At 35.3% G+C, this 20,068-nt stretch overlaps 1 protein-coding gene and 3 long non-coding RNA genes across 5 annotated transcripts; 1 reads left to right on the top strand and 3 right to left on the bottom strand.

Moving 5' to 3' along the window:
- Positions 1-225: 225 nt before the first annotated feature.
- On the bottom strand, positions 226-2,526 carry LOC141366011 (cyclin-dependent kinase 9-like). Its single transcript, XM_073870998.1, has 3 exons — positions 2,523-2,526; positions 1,012-1,160; positions 226-930 (listed from the first exon to the last, which is right to left on the bottom strand). Exons 1-3 carry the CDS (start codon positions 2,524-2,526, stop codon positions 565-567), a joined length of 519 nt encoding a protein of 172 aa, XP_073727099.1. The 3' UTR covers positions 226-564.
- A 1,070-nt stretch (positions 2,527-3,596) lies between these two features.
- Positions 3,597-6,066, bottom strand: LOC141366244 (uncharacterized). Its single transcript, XR_012371347.1, has 4 exons — positions 5,908-6,066; positions 4,960-5,143; positions 4,742-4,806; positions 3,597-4,636 (listed from the first exon to the last, which is right to left on the bottom strand). It is a non-coding gene; the product is annotated as an uncharacterized lncRNA (long non-coding RNA).
- A 979-nt stretch (positions 6,067-7,045) lies between these two features.
- On the top strand, positions 7,046-14,288 carry LOC141349229 (uncharacterized). 2 transcript variants are annotated; one of them, XR_012371224.1, is made up of 5 exons: positions 7,049-7,097; positions 7,459-7,553; positions 12,898-12,972; positions 13,240-13,389; positions 13,926-14,288. It is a non-coding gene; the product is annotated as an uncharacterized lncRNA (long non-coding RNA). The 2 variants fall into 2 exon arrangements; XR_012371223.1 differs by having other exon boundaries at positions 7,046-7,553; positions 13,926-14,287.
- Positions 14,289-15,573: 1,285 nt separating this feature from the next.
- LOC141366141 (uncharacterized) lies at positions 15,574-18,048 on the bottom strand. The gene is made up of 3 exons (XR_012371222.1): positions 17,519-18,048; positions 16,974-17,190; positions 15,574-15,992 (listed from the first exon to the last, which is right to left on the bottom strand). It is a non-coding gene; the product is annotated as an uncharacterized lncRNA (long non-coding RNA).
- Between the last annotated feature and the right edge of the window lie 2,020 nt (positions 18,049-20,068).

A 20,068-nucleotide genomic window follows, 5' to 3' on the forward strand; every position in this document is an offset into this window, starting at 1 on the left:
AAAAAATGTATTGTGAGTATAGTAAAATCTATTTCAAGTATAATGGCACTTCAAGAAATTATGGGTTAGAAATGTGAAGGTTTTATAAGTGTATTATACTTACAAGTAACTTGACACCAAGAACCCAACACAGATCTTGATCTCATAAAATAAAATCATCATTTAAAAATGTGTAAATTAACACAAAATCTTAAATGTGAAGGATGACCAGCGGTATGTATATAGAAAGTATTTTTTCCAAAGAAATCCAATGTAAAAATCCTCCCCCCCCCAATAATTCACTGTTAACACTATAATACATTCACATCAGCATTAAGCAGTTCGTACAACTGAGACTGATGCTCGACAGAGCTTGTGTAAGCACAACATATGTCACAAAACAATGTAAATTACGTCTGCCTACTTGTAGATGTCCAAAGCAACACAACAACTGGAACAAAAACAAAAAAAAAAGTCTTATAAATATATTGGGTGGGGTCACTATTGGTTCCACACAATCACCCAATGCTATGTCTTTGCTTCTCTTGACCAACCATAACATGTCCAAACAATCAACCAATTCAATCAAAAAACCCTGTCGAACTCCGATTGGCTGGTGGTGGCAGGATTCCGATTCTGATTGGCTGGCTGCTGAGGCATGTGACCTCTTCTGCGAGGTGGTGCCAGGTATTCAAACATAGATGTGTTGTGTGTAGAAAGCATGTTTTTGAGGTCTGAAGGCATGGGGTCAGACCAGAAGAAGTCGTGGTTGAGAGCGTCATCACTGTCTGTTCTCTGAGCCGGATCCAGAACCAGAAGTTTGTCTATGAGGTCCAGAGCGTACGGATCCTTCACATACGCCTTCAGTCTGTCCTTCACTTTACGCTTCTGACCCTTTGGTAGCTCCATCTTCTGGTAGAGCTCATACTTCTTATCCACATCAGGCCAAACCTGAGGCACAATAAGAGATGGGATTAGTGCTCGAGACCAACATACAGCACAGTAATCTTTTTTACTTTGCGTGTTACTTACTTCTGGAGTAATGGATCCACACAGCTGACTAATGAGAGTGAGCTGATGTTGCTCGGTGTTGCCCTGCATGATGGGGCTTCTGGTCCACATCTCTGCCATGATACATCCACCACCCCACAGATCTATAGGAGGCCCGTAATCTCTCTCACCTAAAAACACAAATTTGTCAGATTTGCAAAATGACCACAAGCAAACTATTAATGTGTGACTTTTTTTTTTTTCATTTACCCAGCAGCAGTTTAGGTGGTCAATATCACAGTGTGACGACTTGGTTTGTGTAGTGTTCCCCTGACTGTTCTTAGCCAAACTGAATGCTCTGGCCAGTCTAAGATTAGTCAGTTTCAAAACTCCAAACGTATAAAAAGCCAAAAATAAATTTCATGCATTATGCCAAAAATCATTAGTAGTCAATATCATGTAAATATCTTGTTCCATTAAGAGATTTTGTTAATTTCCTGCCGTATAAATATTCAGATTTTATTTTTGTGAGTGGTTGGAGCAACATTGCCAAAAAAATTGGCCAGAAAGTCACTTGCACTCCAAAGGTTCCTGTTGCACACTTTGGGGAAGTTTGGTTCCCATATTCAAGCTTCGAATTTTTAGTTTCAGTTCAGTCTACAACCTCATTACAACTGTAAGCCAGTTGAAACTGCTAAAACAAAACATTTGTTTGTAAAATGTGTTGCTAGGACTTTATTTGGACTTTGATCTTCATTTGACAACTTGGTTTCTAAATTGTATGATGATTTGTCTTGAATGTTATTATGAGGTAAATATATAATCTGCTTATTTATGCTTTAAAACATTCAAATATTGCATTCAGAACGACATGGGAGAATTTATTAAGAGGTCTATAAAATTAAAACATTTTAAATGAATACATTTTGAATAGATTCTTCTGACAGCTCACGCTGGTGTTCCTACATTAAAATGAAGCAGTGACGCCATCTCGTGGCCAAGATTGTTATATGCACGCGCTGTCTAACAGGGGAATAAAAACTTGTGTCAAAAAGTGATTTGTTTAGCGTTATTTCACATATTTAGATCACAAATGTTTTTATTATATATTAAGTGAATGAAATTAATCCACTTAACACCATTCCTAAACTCTAAATCAACGTTAAACTAATATATAAACCTCACACAGCTTCTTGAAATATCACAATAAGATGCTTTCAAACAGTATCTATCCCGGGCTCTTATTAACCGATTATCTTTATTATTCAGTCCATGTCATCAATTTCCAAAACATTTTCAAAATCTTTTCAAATTAAGGATATTAATATTATTGGCATTGGTCACCGTACCTTTGTCAAGAAAAGTAATTTCAAACATTTAGGCAAGTGCCTTAAGATTAAAAAGATGTTTAAGATCATAAGGAACAAGTGAAGTAACCCTAAATTCTTGAACGTTACAGCACTGGCACAAAAATGTATAATAGAAAATCTCCTGTGAGTCCGTAGTTACCGGTTGGGATACCAGTTTAAACTATTTACTACATTGTATTATACCCATGATTACTGGGAGCCAGTCAGTGATTTTTAAACAGATCTTATGGTTCGCAGAAAGTTTTTCAATAGAAAGGGAAGAAAATCTATGCAAATTCAGTGATACTCAGGTGCATGTAAACCTCTGAAAATGATAACTGATGTAAATTGTTATTATTTTGTCTTATGGGAAACATGTATGTATTCTTTATAGCTGAATGATATCACTAAATGAAAAAATAAGACATTTAAATAAGATTAAAAAATTACACTGTCCGCTTAGTCTAAACGTTTACATACAACTGCATTTTAAATTTACGGTGTTGACGTCTTGAGCATCACTGAATGTTTGTTTCTATTGAAATAATTGTGTAAGTTGAGTCTGTTGATTGTCCTCAATGTTTAATAATGAATCTTACAATCATACAGTTATTGCTGGACAGGATTCAAATATACAGAAGATGCTGAAAAGCAAAGATTTCAGTGTAGGAAGATCAATGAACAGTTTAATGATTAAGGACAAATAAGAAACCCTTAAACAACTATCAAATAACATAAAATCTGTCATTGATTGTCCAGGTAACATTGTGGACCAGCAATTGGGGTAGTATTCTTTTTCCTATGGAAGTCAATGGGGCTTCTGATTGCTTTGGTTACAAACATTCCTCAATATCTTCCTGTGTGTTCATATTTCCACTTATTCTCGTACTAACACAACTACATTCTTTAAATATTCTAATGATTTCTTTAGTATTTAAGTAATTCCAACAAATTTCTACATATGTGGACTGATGTACCCCTAGAAAAAGCAGCATTTAGTTTGAATTGTCAACAATTGTTTGTGAAACATTTGAGCAGCTTTTTGTTATTTGGGAATAATAACAGAACAGATTTATAGAAAATCACCTAAAAGCCTGTAGATGTCACCTTAAAGGTAGTTTAACATTACAATAGATCATTAGCATACTTACTGTGAGTCTCTTAACTGTGGTTTGCAGAAGTCTTTTATTTAGAAGAAAAGGAAGAATGTCGCATACACCTTATATAAGAACTGCATGATGCTTCAATAAGCCATTAGTGGTTAGGTTGGATATAGACCTAAGGACCAAAATAACTTTTTTGTTCTAAAAAATCTGTTTTGCAGTTTTCATTATTAAAGCTGGCCTGGAAAGACAGCCATGTGTACCATGTACGATTTTAATGTGTATGTGACTTTTTTGGGGGGGTTTTAAAAGTGGTGGTTGACTTTTAACTGGTTAATGGTTTAAAGCACAATACAGCAGATTTAATACTGCATAAACAATTTGGTATAATTGATTGAAGAGCTTTACATGACTGTAAGGAATGTTTGGATCTGGATTATTTCAGTTGCAAATGTTGTTTGACCAGTTATTTTTATATATCATACACATGGCTGTCTTTATGGCCAGCTTTAGAAATTGCTATTGTTACATTACACTTCTACATTCCTCAACTAGCTTGTACTTTGTACTCAAATGTATTTCTGTGAGGCAAATCCTAAGTTGCAAAGGTTTAGTCAAGTTGAGTCAAGTCAAATTTTGGTTTTAAGCTTCCAAATCACACAAAAACATTGTCAAAAAGTCCATGTGAAAACAGTTGTTTGATAATATTTTTAAATGTTAAAAACAGTTTAGATGGCATAACAGAATATAAAGATTTTTGGTATGCACATTAGAACAGAAGAGGAGAATTCTGGATCTGTCACCAGGTAGTCAATAACTTTATATCAAAGAAAATACAAATACAAAATGCAGAAAATGGTTGCTTAACCAAAGCATTTACGTACATTTAGACATTTAGCAGACGCTTTTCTCAAAGCAACTTACAAAGATAAATTAACACTTAAGCGATTTGTCATTTGGAGTCAATAATGCAAGAAGTACTTTTCCTTTTATAGAAACTATTTTACATCAGTGGTGAAAAAGAAAAAGTACAGTCAATATAGATGAAAAATATTATCATGTAAACACTAGATTAAAATGAGTTAAAAACTTTTGTATATAACTTTGATAAACTGTAAAGTGCTTAAAATAAAGCAAAGTAAGCCAAACAGAAAAAGTGCTGGTCCGGTCAGGAGAGACTGGTCACATTACTGGAGTTTATAGACCTGCAATTTTCTGAAAGAGAAATGTATTATAAAATAATCACAATAAAAATTAGCCAATGAGAAGCTTAAATAATTTTTGAAAAATGGTTATATGAACTGTCAAAAACAAACTCACCTCATCCTGGATCTGCACTGATACATCAGAATGAGACTCAGCAGGTAAGTGTGGATCACAAAAGACTGCAGATGAAAAATCATGATTTTTATGTGAAGTAGATGTACTACAAAAGGTTAAAATTATATGTATTTTAATAAGATGTAAATGGTGATATTAAAATTATAACATTACACATTTATGAGGGAATTTAAAGGTAAAGGTGATCAAATACTCACAGTTTGTTTTTAATCGCTTCATGCTGTCCCTCCGAACAGGCATCAGTGTGTTTGTGTCTCGTAACCCATGGGTTTGTGACATCTGTCCTTTTTTCATGGTGTTTTTGCTTTTTTGAGAACCAGTCTTCTTTTTGCTGGGCTTTATTTGTATCCCATCGACAATTTCCATTTTGTACCTTTCTGCCTAGTTTAAAAAATGTACATAAAATATAAGATTTACATTGCACCTGTTCACGTTTTAAGCAGTCCTTGAAAATGTGTGTCAAATCCAAGAGAAAAGCAACAGTAACTCAAATATCAACTCATTACACCCATATGCAGAAGAACATCATCACAACATGCTAAAGGTTAAAGCAGATGGTTATAGCAGCAGAAAAACACACCCTTAGTATAATAGAGTATCTTTTAAACATCACAGCCCATTGCCCTGAGTATTGTTGCTGGTAAGAGCTGACCATGATCTCTTTATGGCCAGAGAGAAAGAGATAGAGCACAACAGTTTTCTATCTCTGTTTTCCAGCCATGAATTTTTTTTAGCTCCTAACACGCTACATAATTGTCAGCAAGTGCAACCATATGTATATATCTGCACCTTTTATAGATAACATATGTACTACAGCGCCATCTACTGACAAATACACAACACAACAATCCCTAGACCAAAAGTTTGAGGACTTGAGTCCGCTATCGTCATGTAAACAGATTTGAAACAACATAGGTTTTTCTGTAATGTGTCTATGCTTCACAACCCTTCTCAAATCACTTTAACACTACAGCTAGATCCTCCTCCACTGAGTTGTAAAAGAAATCCCAGATAAACATTTTTAAAACGATATAAATCGCTATAGATTTAATCAATAGCATCAGATGGCATTAACTTGTGCAGATCTTTTGCAACATTCAAATCTCTGTATCATATGATATAATACATAGTAATAGGCTACTTACAAATGACGATGACCAGCAAACAGCACTGCTTGTCTTTAGCCCAAGCTTCTTTGTAAGTTAGTAAAATAGGCTGACCCTTATGCATGTGGTCAGATAGAAACACGTTCTGCTTGTATTTGAACAACTTCTCCACACCCTGGCTGAAACTGACTGAGAGGAACTAGGCACCCCGATGACGTCGATCGAGGCGGGGCTGCAACTGAAGGTCTGTACACTCCGGGACGTTTTTCTATGGAAGGCCAACAGGGCAAAAACGTGTTAAAAATACGTGTTAACACGCACTACGTGTTAACGCGTAAATCACGTGTTAACACGCACTACGTGTTAATGCATAATTACGCGTTAACGCGTAAATCACGTGTTAACGCGTACCTACACGGTTTTCTTTACCACCACCTACTGGTGTGGAGCTTTGAAAACACAGAAAGAAAGAAGGCTTGGATATCACAGGATGTAATCTAAAATATATTTTGAGCATTTTATAAAAGCATTAGTAGGCTACAACTACATATTTTTAAACGGTTAACTATAATCATTCAACCCTTGAAATTCATGACCACTTTCACACATTTCTCCAAACTATATTTTTAAATACACTTTAACTTTATCATGTTTCTAAAGCCTAACTGGTAACTGACAAATGAAAACAGAACATTATGTTTTCACAGGTCAACCCATATGCATTATATTTGTTTGTTAGTCCCTTTGATAACCACCTTAAGGCTTATGAAGCTGCTATTGGTTTAGATAGCTTTATAGTAAATATAGTAGTTTTGCTTTATCCTTCAAAGTATAATTGATCAATTATATATTTTTTATTATCATTAGGGACACACACAGGAAAAACAATAAATAACACTGGTGAGGATCATATACGTCCTCCAGATGCTGTGTTGTCTGTGCAAAATGTGTCGCGGTTGTAAAAAGAGGAATACTGTGCACTGTAACAAATTTCTGTAGTTTTCACAGCATTATTACTGTAAAATGAGCAAATGCTTACTGTAGAACTTGTATACAGCATGTTGCTGTAGATCTGTAAAGCATCATGGTCTTTTTTCAACGGCGGGTAAATTCTACAGTAAAAATATTTTTCCTGTGAATCACAATACAGCAATTTCTAAAGGATTTTTTTCTCAGGCAAGGAAAGCTACGAGATTCCACACTTTCATCTGAATTTTTACTTCAGAAAGGTAAATTTGCTAATTTAATTCCAAAGTTTACTCTTGTAAAGTCTGTTTGTTCAACTTTAAGAGTGCACTGAGAGAGAATGAGCAGCACACTTCACCGTCTTGTGTGTGCATTTTGTAATTTTATTACCACAAATATATAATTCTGCATGATTTCGATATATTTTCTAGTTTGGCAACATTTTATAACGTCATTAGTTTAGAGAAGGATAATAATTTAATAATAATAGTAATTGGCCGTGTCTCAATGCTTGTTTCAGAATATTAACAATTATAAAGTTGACTGTTATTCTTAGTTAATAGTAAATTGTTTAATATGCTTATGACTTGCGAATCTAATGGTCAGTTAACTTAAATAAACCAGGGTTGATGACGTATGCGAGTGCGACCTCCGCACGCAGGCTGAAACCAGTCTCTCGAGCAGCTGAGGAGATATGAACGCAGCTGAGGAGATATGAGGTAAGACTTATCCAGTCTTTAATTTAATTATAGCGTTAGCATTGTGAACCAAAATTAATTTAAAAGTGTGTATTTTTGTATTTATTGGCGCGATATTCGTTTAAATCTCACGTTTTTTTCTCTTGCTCGCTTACGTTGCTGCCTGAGGAAATGGAGCGGGCCGATTCGAAAGAAAGCATAACACACATTTTTCATAATTTCACGATTTTTTTACCGTTTCTTGGTCACAAAGTGTAGTTTTAGGACTAGTTCAGTCGAGAATGTATATGTATTATATTTAAATCTGCAGTCGATTGGTAAAGAGAGCGCCTGTTTGAACGTTTGCTTAGTGAGATTCGGTACGAATGAGAACCAAAGCATGAGCGGACATCAGTGTTCACTCGCCCCGCTGACCACCGCCCTCTCTGGGCTACATTTCTGACAGATATTCCCTGGCTCTCATGTTGGCCTTGTTTGTTTTTGATGGTCAAAATGAGATCAAATCAGCAGTATTTGGTGTCATAATGAAACTATTAATCGTTTTCTTATTCATATTTAGTGTCTTTTGTGTTTGTTATTGTTTTGGCGCGAGGTGAAAGTTAATAAAACTATAATTTTACAATGTTACTATGCTTTCCCATTTATTCTTAACGCGATACGAGCACTCGATTATTATTACACCTTGTTCTTGTCAGTACTATATAAAACGGTTATTTATCAGTGTCAGAGAGATGTTTTTGCATGCTGCTTTTAAATATATCAGTGGCGATTAGGGATGGGCATAATTAATCGACGATCGATAATTGATTGTTAAGAATTTCGTCGATAACGTTAATTTGTTATCAATTAATCGAATGCATTTTTCACAAATACTCAGTATGCAGTGCGTTTGCGTATGTGTGCGGCGAATCCGTCAAGCACCCGTTGCAGTGCGCTGCTGACCGCATATAAAACGTTCATGTGATTGACACTTTCTGTAAACACTTTTCCGCATAAACAATAGAACAAAGCATCATTTTTTTTCACAAAACAATATATTTTAGATATTATTTGACAGACTATTAAGTGTGGATTAAGCATGTTTAAAATCTCTAGCCTGGTGGTCAGGATCTGAATGGATCAAATCAGCAGTTTTGCAATGCTTTATTTATCTCCACATATATCATAAATAAAAATAAGCAGAGTAACTTTGCAAGTCTACCCTTCCACATTATATATTTCCTACTATGTATTTATATTATTACCAAATAATAAACGAGAGTATTCAACGACAAAAAACGTCTCATATAGAAATAAATCCTCACAATATTATTATTTCTCAAAACTTTATGACAAAAATAAGCAACTGCATTCCTACAGTTATTCAAAGATGCAGACATTATTCCGCATATAATTTGAATATTATATAAAAGTATTCATTTCGTTTCATATGGCAAATAAATATCCTCACATTAACATAACAGCATAATGAAATGAATAAACAGACAATGAAACAGGATTGAAATATAAATTGTATTATTATTACCGGAAAAAAGCAATATTGCTAAAATAATCTCTGAGGTAAATGCGTCAAAAACGCTGTTACCCGCACAATAAGTCTAAATGAGCAATAACAGTGAAAAAAGCATTATTAGGCCATGTCTCAAAACTTTATATGACAAAATATATTTAAAAGAAATGTATACTTACAGTTATTCAAAGATGCACACATTATTCCATATTACTCCCGTTTAGGAGCACGTTTGTCTCTGGCCTCGCTCTGTTATGTAATAGATTGACAGGTGCGCATCTCCGTCTTTCAAACATATATAATTTTGTAATTACTACCTTAGGAAAATTAGCCATGATTTTATCACTGTGAAAATGTTTCCTTTTTTGCAGATAAAAAACGATTTGTATTTCCGCAATTTTACTACAAATAACATGGTTATGGTATATTGTGGAGTTGGAGAGCATAGTAAATTTGTGTCTACTGTTGTTTTACAACAAATAAAAACTAAAAGACTATGTTACACTCTAAAAAAAATCTGTAAAAAAACGGACAATGTACTGTGTAAATATGAAGGAATTTTCCGTATTTATGTTTTACGGGCATTTATCTGTTTTTTTTAATAACATGTTGCATTATGGGTGCAACAACTCCTGCTGCAATCTTTCACTTTTGCCTCTCTATCACCATCTCTGTTTGAAACCTAAAATTACAACTTGCTTGCAGAGTTATTTTCTAACATGGATGATGTTTAAAGGGGACATATTATGAGATTTTTTTAAAGATGTAAACTAAGTCTAAAATAGGTCTGAGCAAAAGTGTGCCGTTTTGGGTGTGTCATTTAAAATGCAAATGAGCGGATGAAGTGCAACCACTGATCACAATGATGGTGGTTTGTTGCAATTGAAACTCAATTGTGCTGTGAAATATTTTATCTCTCTCTTTCTCTCCATACTAAATGGTTGTGCTGTGGTTGGATAGTGCAGATAAAGTGGGCAGTATTACCTTATTCTGACATCACAATAAGGGCCAAATTACAATGACCTATTTTTCACATGCTTGCAGAAAATGGTTTACCAAAACTAAGTTATTGGGTTGATCTTTTTAACATTTTCTAGGTTGATAGAAGCACTGGGGACACAATTATAGCACTTAAACATGGAAAAAGTCAGATTTTCATAATATGTCCCCTTTAACTTCTAACCAAATGCTGTCAGAACAAGATACAAGTGTTAAACTATTCCAACATCGACAAATGTGATTTAGTAGACAAATCTTCTTTCTGACGTGACGTGTAGGTCAAATGGATATTTACCACAACACTTATCACATTAAATCTACAGTTTGTGTTTGTTTTAGATTAATTTGAAGTCACCACTATGGTGATTAGTGTTCCCTTTAGTGGCTTTTGTCCCTTGACCTTCCAGAACTGACTCTTCTCTATTAGCATTGCAACAGTGTTTTTGCTTGTAGCAATTACAACTTGTTTGTTGCTTGAGGAAGGAGAATTGTCTGTGAAGTCATATAAGCTTGGTTGTTTTTATGTTTTGCTGCCTAACATTTCAATATAAAATGATAAAATAAGAATAAAGAACAGAAATGTATAAGATTGACACTCTATGCTGATCTAAAACACAATGTATTGAAAAAGATTGCTGCAAATGTGTCAGCTGTGGTTTTTGCTTCAGAGACATCAATACTTTGGATACAAATCTCAACAATGGTGAGAGTAAATGTTAAGAAAGAGTTTTCTGCAATCCTGGTACCCAGCATGCATTTCGGCATGAAGCTTTGTTGTTGATTGTCACCATTGTTGCGTTTCATAGGCAGATTGAAGTGTCCCTAAAGGTTACGGTAAATGTTCTGTAAATTTACGGACAGTGTTCTATAAATCTACAGAATGTTCAGTTTTTGAATATACAGAAATTCTGTAAACATAACGGAAAAGGTGCCGGTAATTTTCTGCCAGGACATTATCCGTTTTTTTACGGATAATTTTTTTAGAGTGTAGTATAATTAAACAATGATGAATGGGGCTAACAAAACGCACGCTGTTTCACACATACTCTGTATGCGGAATAAGCCAAGTTAGCGCTGAGGTACCTGTGTCTCCTCAGAGCGGCTGTTTTCGGCGGCGGCTGGACTGACGGTCACCATTGGTTGCGGTCGCGTCTGACCCCAAAACATGTTTTTATTTCTCAAAAAAAAAAAAATCAGTAGACTGGTGCAGAAGTTTTATGCGAGTTACTAAAGTTAGTTATTTTTCACGAGGCTTTAATGCCTAATTTGTTATAGCCTAATGTTAGGAAGGCTAATATCTTGCACTTTCTTCTGGCTTGAATAATTTTGAGTTACATTTTGACAAAAGCTTTCAGATCTAAGTATTATGTTTTTTGTTTAATTTAATGTTAAACATGAATCTGTTTTTTGTTTTTTTTTATTTTGGAACTAATGAGGTCTCTGTTTAAGAACGCTGGCTGGCAGCTGCAGGTTCCGCTGCTTTAGAGCACCGCACATGCACGCACATATATGTTTGAAACATAGTTTAACTGTCTGCCACAAGTTGATCTTGTAATAAAGGTCTCATCGAGGAAAAACACGCTGTATATTTGTATTCATTGCATTTTTAAGTATAAAAGTTAAATAACAAATTTTATTATAAAAATATTAATGATTAATCGATAGTCGATCGTTAATTCTCCCGACGATCGACAAAGAAAACTTAATCGAATGCCCATCCCTAGTGGCGATATCTCATAACATGTTTTAATAGTCACGTCACGGTAAAATAAATGATCAATGTCCACATTTAAAAGCTGCGGTGCTTACCTGCAGTTCCACGGTGTTTTCGCGTTCTGATAAGAGATATTGCTTCAGAAAAAAATAGTTTACATTCCTCTTTCCAAGTGTTAATCATCCACACGATGTGACAAGACATTACTCCCATTAAAGGTGCAGTGTGTAATTTTTAGAAGGATCTCTTGACAGAAATGCAAAATGATATACAAAACTATATTATCAGGGGTGTATAAAGACCTTTCATAATGAACCGTTATGTGTTTATTAACTTAGAACAAGACGTTTTTATCTTCACACACTGAGGGTCCCGTTACATGGAAGTCGCTGATCTTTGACGGAATAGTCGCTTCCGATTGGGATTCACAGACTGATTTACGAGCTATAGGCTTGTCGCGATAGTCTGTGAAACGGTGATTACTGGTGCTTCAGCCTCTCACCGGTTAGATAACTTGCCCACCGTGACACCGTCTTTCAACATCGTTTTGATATTTTTCTTGTAATAAAATCATTTAGTTTCGTTAGAGAGGCGTATGCAAGCGCTGCATTTAAACAGTTGCGTGATTCAAAAGTGAAAGTAAAATGCGCACGTCTGCATGAGCATTTATAAGCCCCTCCCACATGGTGATATCGGTATCATCGGATTTGTCACGTGCTGATTAACCGGTGGGAAAATTCTGTCACCGCAGCAACCCTAACGAGCTAGTGAACTAATGAGACAGCGCATCTGTGTTTGTCCGTGTTTGCGTGCAGTTTTTCCATTCAGAGATGAGGCTGTTTAAAGGACCTCCATTCACTAGGTGGCGGAATGATACGAAAGGTGAAGCGGTTACTGTGCCGTTATCAGTAGAATATCGCATAGCTCTTAGCCAATCAGATTCGAGAACCAGAAAGAACTGTTGTATAAATTAATATATCAAACATGTTAAAGTGCACAGAAACCATGCAACAGGAAGAAGCTGTTTTTCTCTTGGTTGATGCAAGTTATTTTTGTACAGTATTGACACACTTTTACTCTTATGAATATTGTACTTGTGATTTCTAAAAGTTATTTTTTTGTTTGTTTATTTTGTGTTACAGGAAACTTCCACCTACAGAAAGGAGATGCTGAGGCCCAGATTTCCCTGCTAAGCACTCCAAGGCTCATCATGCTCGGTATGATCCCAGCACTCAACATAATAGATGCCAATTTTAGGGGTTACTTCATCTATAAAGCGTATTTGTATCAAGTCACTGTGTGAACAAAGTTTTATGTCATCTTGCACGTATATTCCAAAATTCTCTAGTGGTTATTGATCTAATAGGGAAAAAAGAGGTAGTTATGTAGGGCTAGTGTTTTCATTTAATTTTGCTTATGTAAAATAGTTAACCATATCAGATTGAACACTGTGCAATGTCAACTTTTATTTAATATTTTTTTAGGAGAGTCCAATCTGAGGGCAAAAAATGGATGCTTTCCATCGAGTGCTGAGTTCTCCTCCAATTGAGTGACGGTTGTGATTTCACTTCTGCTCTAGCCTTTTTGCGTCATACTATGTATGAGGCAGCCACTACATTGGGATTTATCCAGAGGTAAGCACTTATTTGTTTTTTTATATAGTTTTGACTAAGAATGGGAACAAATATTTGAGTACTCATTCTTTAACCAACTACCCGATTAGTAAAATACTTCTTAAAGTGTTTTTTTTTTTTTAAATGAACTGTTGTGCTATTGTTAAATATCAAACGTTTAATTTAACTCGCCATGCAAAAGGTAGAAAAGCAGCACAGCTAGTCTAATACAGTGGCAGCCGGTGACTTCTTTTTTCGAGGGCGTTTGTCACAACATATGTAGCCCATCATGTGTGTGGTTCGTCATTTCAAAATATGTGTTTGGCGCGTCGAGTGAAACAATACTTTTCCATTCACAAATTAACAAATATTTACCATAAATTTCACTGTTGTATCACTAACTGTAAACTGTAAACTCCACAAACCACCAACAGAGCATATAAAAAAAATTAAAATTGTTTATTTAAAAGTAAATCACTGCGAAGTAAACTTTTATGTATATGTCATCAACCCATCTGTCTTGCTTTTACATTAATAGTCAATTTCTTTCATTACAGGGTAGAGTCCAGCCCAGGAAGTCAACTAGTTCATGTCCAGATTTAAAAGAATAATATTTCTGAAAAAAAGGTCTTGGAGAAAAACAATATTCAGGTTTGAAATCCTGCTGTAAATGTAAATAATTTAACCTTTATGCATTTGTAATTTACCAGAAACTTTTTAATAAATATTGATTGTTTTGTGTGTTCAGAAAAAAAGTGTTTTTGTATGTTCAGAAAAGTGTTGAAATTAAATGAAACATTCACAGAAAAATGTTAACATATTTAAAAAAATGTATATGTTCAGAAAAGTTTTGAGATGTTCACAGAAAAAATGTAACACAAAAAATGTATGCTATGCTATTTTTAATTTATGAATTTTTGTAATGTAAAGTGATAAAATAAATGGCATTTTTGTGACAAACAGTGTCTTCATTTTACAGTACACAAAATAAATGCAGTAATCCCTATTACAGTAGTAGTTATGAAATACAGTACTGTGATTATTACTTTAAAAGAGTTTACAGTAATTTTAATTTTACTGCAATTACATTTACAGTAAGAATACTGTGAAATGAAATACAGCAACTTACTAGCTAATTGCTGCCAGCAAGTTACTGTATTTTTCACAGGTTTCTTTTTACAGTGTGTGAATGAGTCCTTTTTCTTATGATGTTTTTATCTTTGCTGGAGATGGAGCAAGCAGTACTGTAGACTCCAAATACTCATCCTTTTCAATATTGTAATGAAAACAGAGATGTATACCATAGTTTAATGTTGCATGTGCAAATAAACAGTTGTTTTGATATGATGCTCTCTATTTTCATTGGCTTTTTTCATAAGGGTTAAAGTGCCTGACACACTACTAGTAGAATACATTAGGAATGAAAAAAGATACATGATGCTTTTAAAATAATATAATATTTAACTTTTATTTATGCCATAAAACAGTAATTACTACATTTAAGACTCAAATTCCACAGGAAGAAATATCTTTGCTTTTACATAGCATTTCTTCATTTAATAATTGATTAGTTCGTAAATTGTTGAGGAGACAGGAGCTTTGCAGTATCCAGATGTGATAAGGAACATGGCCCTTCCATTGTATGGCACATCGCATGGAGTATGAACTACACTATCTTATGTGATTTTGTTAAATGGTTTATGAAGCCTTTAATGGACAGTGGTCCCCTGCTTCAAAAACAGCAGACCTCCAACATCAAGCTTAGCAGAGCCGGGGTGGTCGGTGAGAATCATTTTGTTTGGCTGAAGAAAGATGGTGATGACCTCAGAAGTGCAATTCCTGCAACACATTAATGGTAAAGTTTATTGTGCTGCCCTGGGAAATGGATGACCTAGGAATGTTAGTATATGTAGGCCTAATGCACATCACAGCCTGTAAACTGTTAAGTCTTATAACTTCATACAATCAGAATGTACTGTAGTAAAAACATACATGACAAAGAAAACAGAACTTTATTACATGTACTCTAGTAAGAATTAGGAAAATTATAATGGAATATAAACTCCAAAAGGATTAATTTTTTTGATCAGTTATAAATGAATCATATTTAATATTTGATTATTAATAAAATCCATAAACAACAAACATTGGCAACAAAGGCCTATAATTGTTTTCAACCAAAAACATTGTAATAGGTAGTATTGACATAGGAAACAGAAATACAGACTCTCTAAGAAATGCTAGGCCCATCATAAAGACAACTGTGTAACTAGAAATCAATATTAAAAAGGTATAAAGTTGAGACCTTACTTACATCACTTGGTCAAAAAAAAGTCACAGACTCAACTGTAGGCACAAAACAGTTTATTGAATGGGCAATGAAAATCTCAATTCCAGAATGCAGAGACTCACCAAGCAGCAGGGTGGCACTAAATTGAGTCACTGCTGAGAATGGCACCTTGCAGAAAGAGTCAGAGTGCAAGGCATCAGTCAGGAAATGTTATCAGGGAGAGCAGCGAGGCAGGCAGACGGGATGAAGAGAGCCAAAGAAGAGCCAACCGATGTGAAGCTAGGCATAGAGAGGGAAGATGAGGAGAACGGGGCAGATGGCATCAGGGCACAATCTGGAGAGAACAGAGAAGAGTCAGAAAGAAAAAGCACTGACAGCGCATCTCATAATTAATGAGATGATGACTAGATGGAGGGGAGGATATAGCCTGGGATACACTGCATGATTTTTGGCGGTCCCAAACGAAAGATTACCATCGTGAAACATTTGTGGCAATTTCTGTGATCGTGGCTCTTCGGTGGTCCTATGTCGACCAGCGTACCAGTATTTGTTTAACACTAGCACATGCTGGTGACATTGCACTTAACTGGAGTCACAGTCGTCACAACCTATGAGAGAGGTGTCATCATTATACAGTCTTCATGCTTGTCGTACCCAAGTTTAAATGATCCATGTCGCACAGTGTGATAAGGTAATGATATTATAGGAGAGCAAAAATCTTGCAGTGTATCCTGGGCTTAAGACAATGACTGGTACGTGCATGGCCAACTGTCAAAAAAAAAAAACAATGACAAAACACACAGCGTACAAAACACATAAACAGAAACAAGCGATCAGAACAAAGCTGTGACACACTTTTAGCTATAGTATTCAATCAGATACTGGTTGCCCAAATTCATTGATTGTTTCTATCTAATGAAACAGGTTTTGGAATGTTTGGTGTGATGGTTGCTGTATCGGTCAGGTTAACAAGTGAAAACTCTTCTGTAATCAAGTGCTATTTGGGGCTGAATATTTCATTTAGTATGAAAAGTAAAAGTTACACTCTGATTTTGACCTAAAATGCTTAAAAATGTCTAAATTAAGTGCAGGTGCAAAGTCATAGATATATTCATTTGTGACAGTTCTACTGTTTGCACTTGAAATAAACACAGACATGACATGTAGATAATAAAAATCTTTAACAAATGAAATAGGATAAATATGTTTTAACAATTTTAAACAAAACTGTTTACTAATAATAAAACAGACAATAGCAGAAAGAATAAGCATGCATGTTTAAGTTAAGAAGAATAATGAGCTTTTTAAAAAGTACCTGTATGTCCAGTTGTGCGGTCTGGAGTACATTGCTTTGCATGTAGTCCTATAAGGATCGCTTGGTCTTCTTGAATATATTAAGTCCTATAACTGCTTCAAGTACGCATTCTCTCATCAGGCACACTCTTACAGCCTTAGGGTGGGTCACAATGTTCATAATTTGGTCATCTAAATAAGCTTCGGTCAATCTTGTGAATAAACACTGGGTGAATAATCTGTGAAAGACAAGCATATAGAAAACCATAAAAAGTTGCTTGTATTAGTAATAACTAGAATCAGATTTGTTTTTATGATTTTTGAAACAATGGTTATTCAAATGTAAAATCATAGTATTAATGTAAAATCAACAAGGAAATTATTTAGACCAACTTACTCTATTAATGCTACACAGTAGGCCTACAAAGGAATATAGTTTCCCTCATATTTGGACAGATCTGTGTTATCAACTCTCTTGCCAGTTTGTCATGAGTCATAACTTTATGTTCATATTTTTAAATGAATAACAAACACAACGCATTAATTTAAACAGCACTAAAATTTTACCTCACTATATTGTCTCCATCTGGGAAAGCCTGACACTGTTTCCACTAACTTATGTGATTGCAGTTATAAAGACTTTTGCCCAAGGCCATTTATCTAACAAAACTGTTTTCTGTTGTTGTTACTGCTGCTGCTTTTGCGTTTGTATTCCTCAATAGTACTTTTTGGCTCTTCCGTGTGGTTACGTTACCCTTAGATGGCGGCGCGCGTGAGTGCAGCGGCTCTTTGCTCTCCGAGTTGGTGTTTAATTTTGTTTATTTGGTCGCTACTACGAATAGATATGTATCAGTCAACAAACTCCTACAGTCGTCAGGACTTAATAAACATTGGAGTTGCCCATAGCAGGGCAATTATGACATCTTTCCATCGCATTCATGAGATACCTGACTCCATTATCAGAGAGCCGGGCTCACCGTGGATTATTATACCAGGGAAGAGACGCAGACGCCGGCGTGAGAGAAAACAGAAGCGGGGCTGCAGAGCGGGTCTCAATGTTAGATTACGGAAAGACCCACATAGACCAGCGATCCCCAGCCTTTTCCTCTCAAATGCTAGATCTGTAGTAAACAAGATCGGCGATCTGGAGCTACTTTTAGCATCAAATAATTCGATACGGAACTGCAACGCAATGATAGTCACCGAAACCTGGCTTACCTCTTTGATTCCCGATAATGTTGTCGAGCTGAATGACAGGACGCTGCATAGACAGGACAGATCCAGAGACACCGGTAAGAGAAGAGGCGGAGGGCTGTGTGTTTATGTAAACGAAAATTGGTGCGAGCAGAGCCGCGTTATTGACAGTCACTGTTCCAGTGATCTGGGGCCTCATTTATAAACATTGCGTACGCACAAAAGAAGGCGCACGCCACTCTCTACGCAATAGTTGTTATTTATAAAAAGCAAACTTGACGGGAAAATGTGCTGTCCGTCACGCAAGCTCTGACCCAGGCGTACGCACAAAAACGGGTGAAATGAGAAATGGCGACACCGACGGCAGATGGAAGGAACACGTGAAAGTGAAAGTAAAAATGACAACACTGCCTCTCATAAATAACATGAAGACTTCTGTTATGTCGAAGTCTGTTGCCACTGTGTTCCCCCTATTTTTCCCTTCGGTGTGGTGTGTTTGTGGCGTTTTTATCACGTTATAGGTTTTATTATTTATATATTTAAAGTTTTAATGGCTACTGAGATGTATATGTGTGCATTTCTGTAATGTATCTGTATTGTTCTTAATGGTAAGTCAATTATTTTTACAGTATGAATCATATTATATGTATAATATTTATTTAACTATGTATGCAAACATTACATTTTTAAAACGACCAGTAAAGGGAAAAAAAAGAAAAAGACAGGCTATATTTTAAAAGAAATACCCTAATAGAAAACTGTCAAATGTATGAAATATTTAATAAATTGTATTATAAAATACATGATATTATGCCTTTTTAGTATAACCAATTAAAATCTTTAATCTTTCTAAATGTAACGTGATGAAAACGCTATAAAAGCACTACACTAAAGGGAAACATAGGGGGAACTGAGTTCGACACAACACTTCACAAAGCAAGTCTTACAATTAACAGCCTACACGAACACCCGTTTGATCGATCAGCAGTGAAACAAAAAAATAAAGAAATCGAAAATTACAACAGAAATTCAAATGAACACATATTTGCTAAAAGAAAAGTGAAATATGTTCTGCAATAATATTGGCATGTTGTGCAATTCATCCTCATAAAGAATATAGTTAACAGAACGAAATAATGTACAAAACTGATATTCTTGTCAATGTGTCCGTCTGGCGGAGCATATATAGATGCAATTACATAGACAGATAGATAGATAATTAAGGAGATATATAGTTAGATAGATAGATAAATAAATAGATAGATGTATTAATTGTCCACTGGGGAAAGTTGTTTTCATAGTAAACCATATCTTCATAATCTACGGAATTATGGTATTCATGCATATGCCTTTAGTGTGTTTATTTTTGATAAAACAATGTATAGCGTATGTCTCAACCATTCAGGAAGCAACAAGAAATTACATTTGCGCTGAACAATGTCCCATTTCCACGTCGATTATTACCGACATCTGTAGCTTGTCAGATGCAATTAAATGAATGGAAATAAAATGCCCCATCACAATGCGTAATGCCCACACTGTGCCCTCCAAACAACGTTTTTCTCCTCTTTTCCACCTCGCCAACGATAACTTCTACTTCACATTGAGTGAATTTACGTTTTTTTTTTATTTCCTCTATGTGTTTGCCATGATTTCGCAATCAATGCATATTAACTTGTGGGCGTTTCACGGACTATTTATGGGCAACTATGGGCGTGTCATGAAGCCGCAAAAGCTGCGCTACATTTAGAATTGATTGTGATTTATTAAGGGAAAAATGCGTAGGATGTGCGTGCGCACGGTTTTATAAATCCGAATATTTCTGTGCGTACGCACGTCCTATGTTTCATCCGTACGCCACTTCTGACGCAAATCCTACGCAAAGTTTTATAAATGAGGCCCCTGGAGTCTCTGTCAGTGTTA

Source organism: Misgurnus anguillicaudatus, chromosome 9 (assembly GCF_027580225.2).
Source record: "Misgurnus anguillicaudatus chromosome 9, ASM2758022v2, whole genome shotgun sequence".
NCBI lineage: Eukaryota > Metazoa > Chordata > Actinopteri > Cypriniformes > Cobitidae > Misgurnus > Misgurnus anguillicaudatus.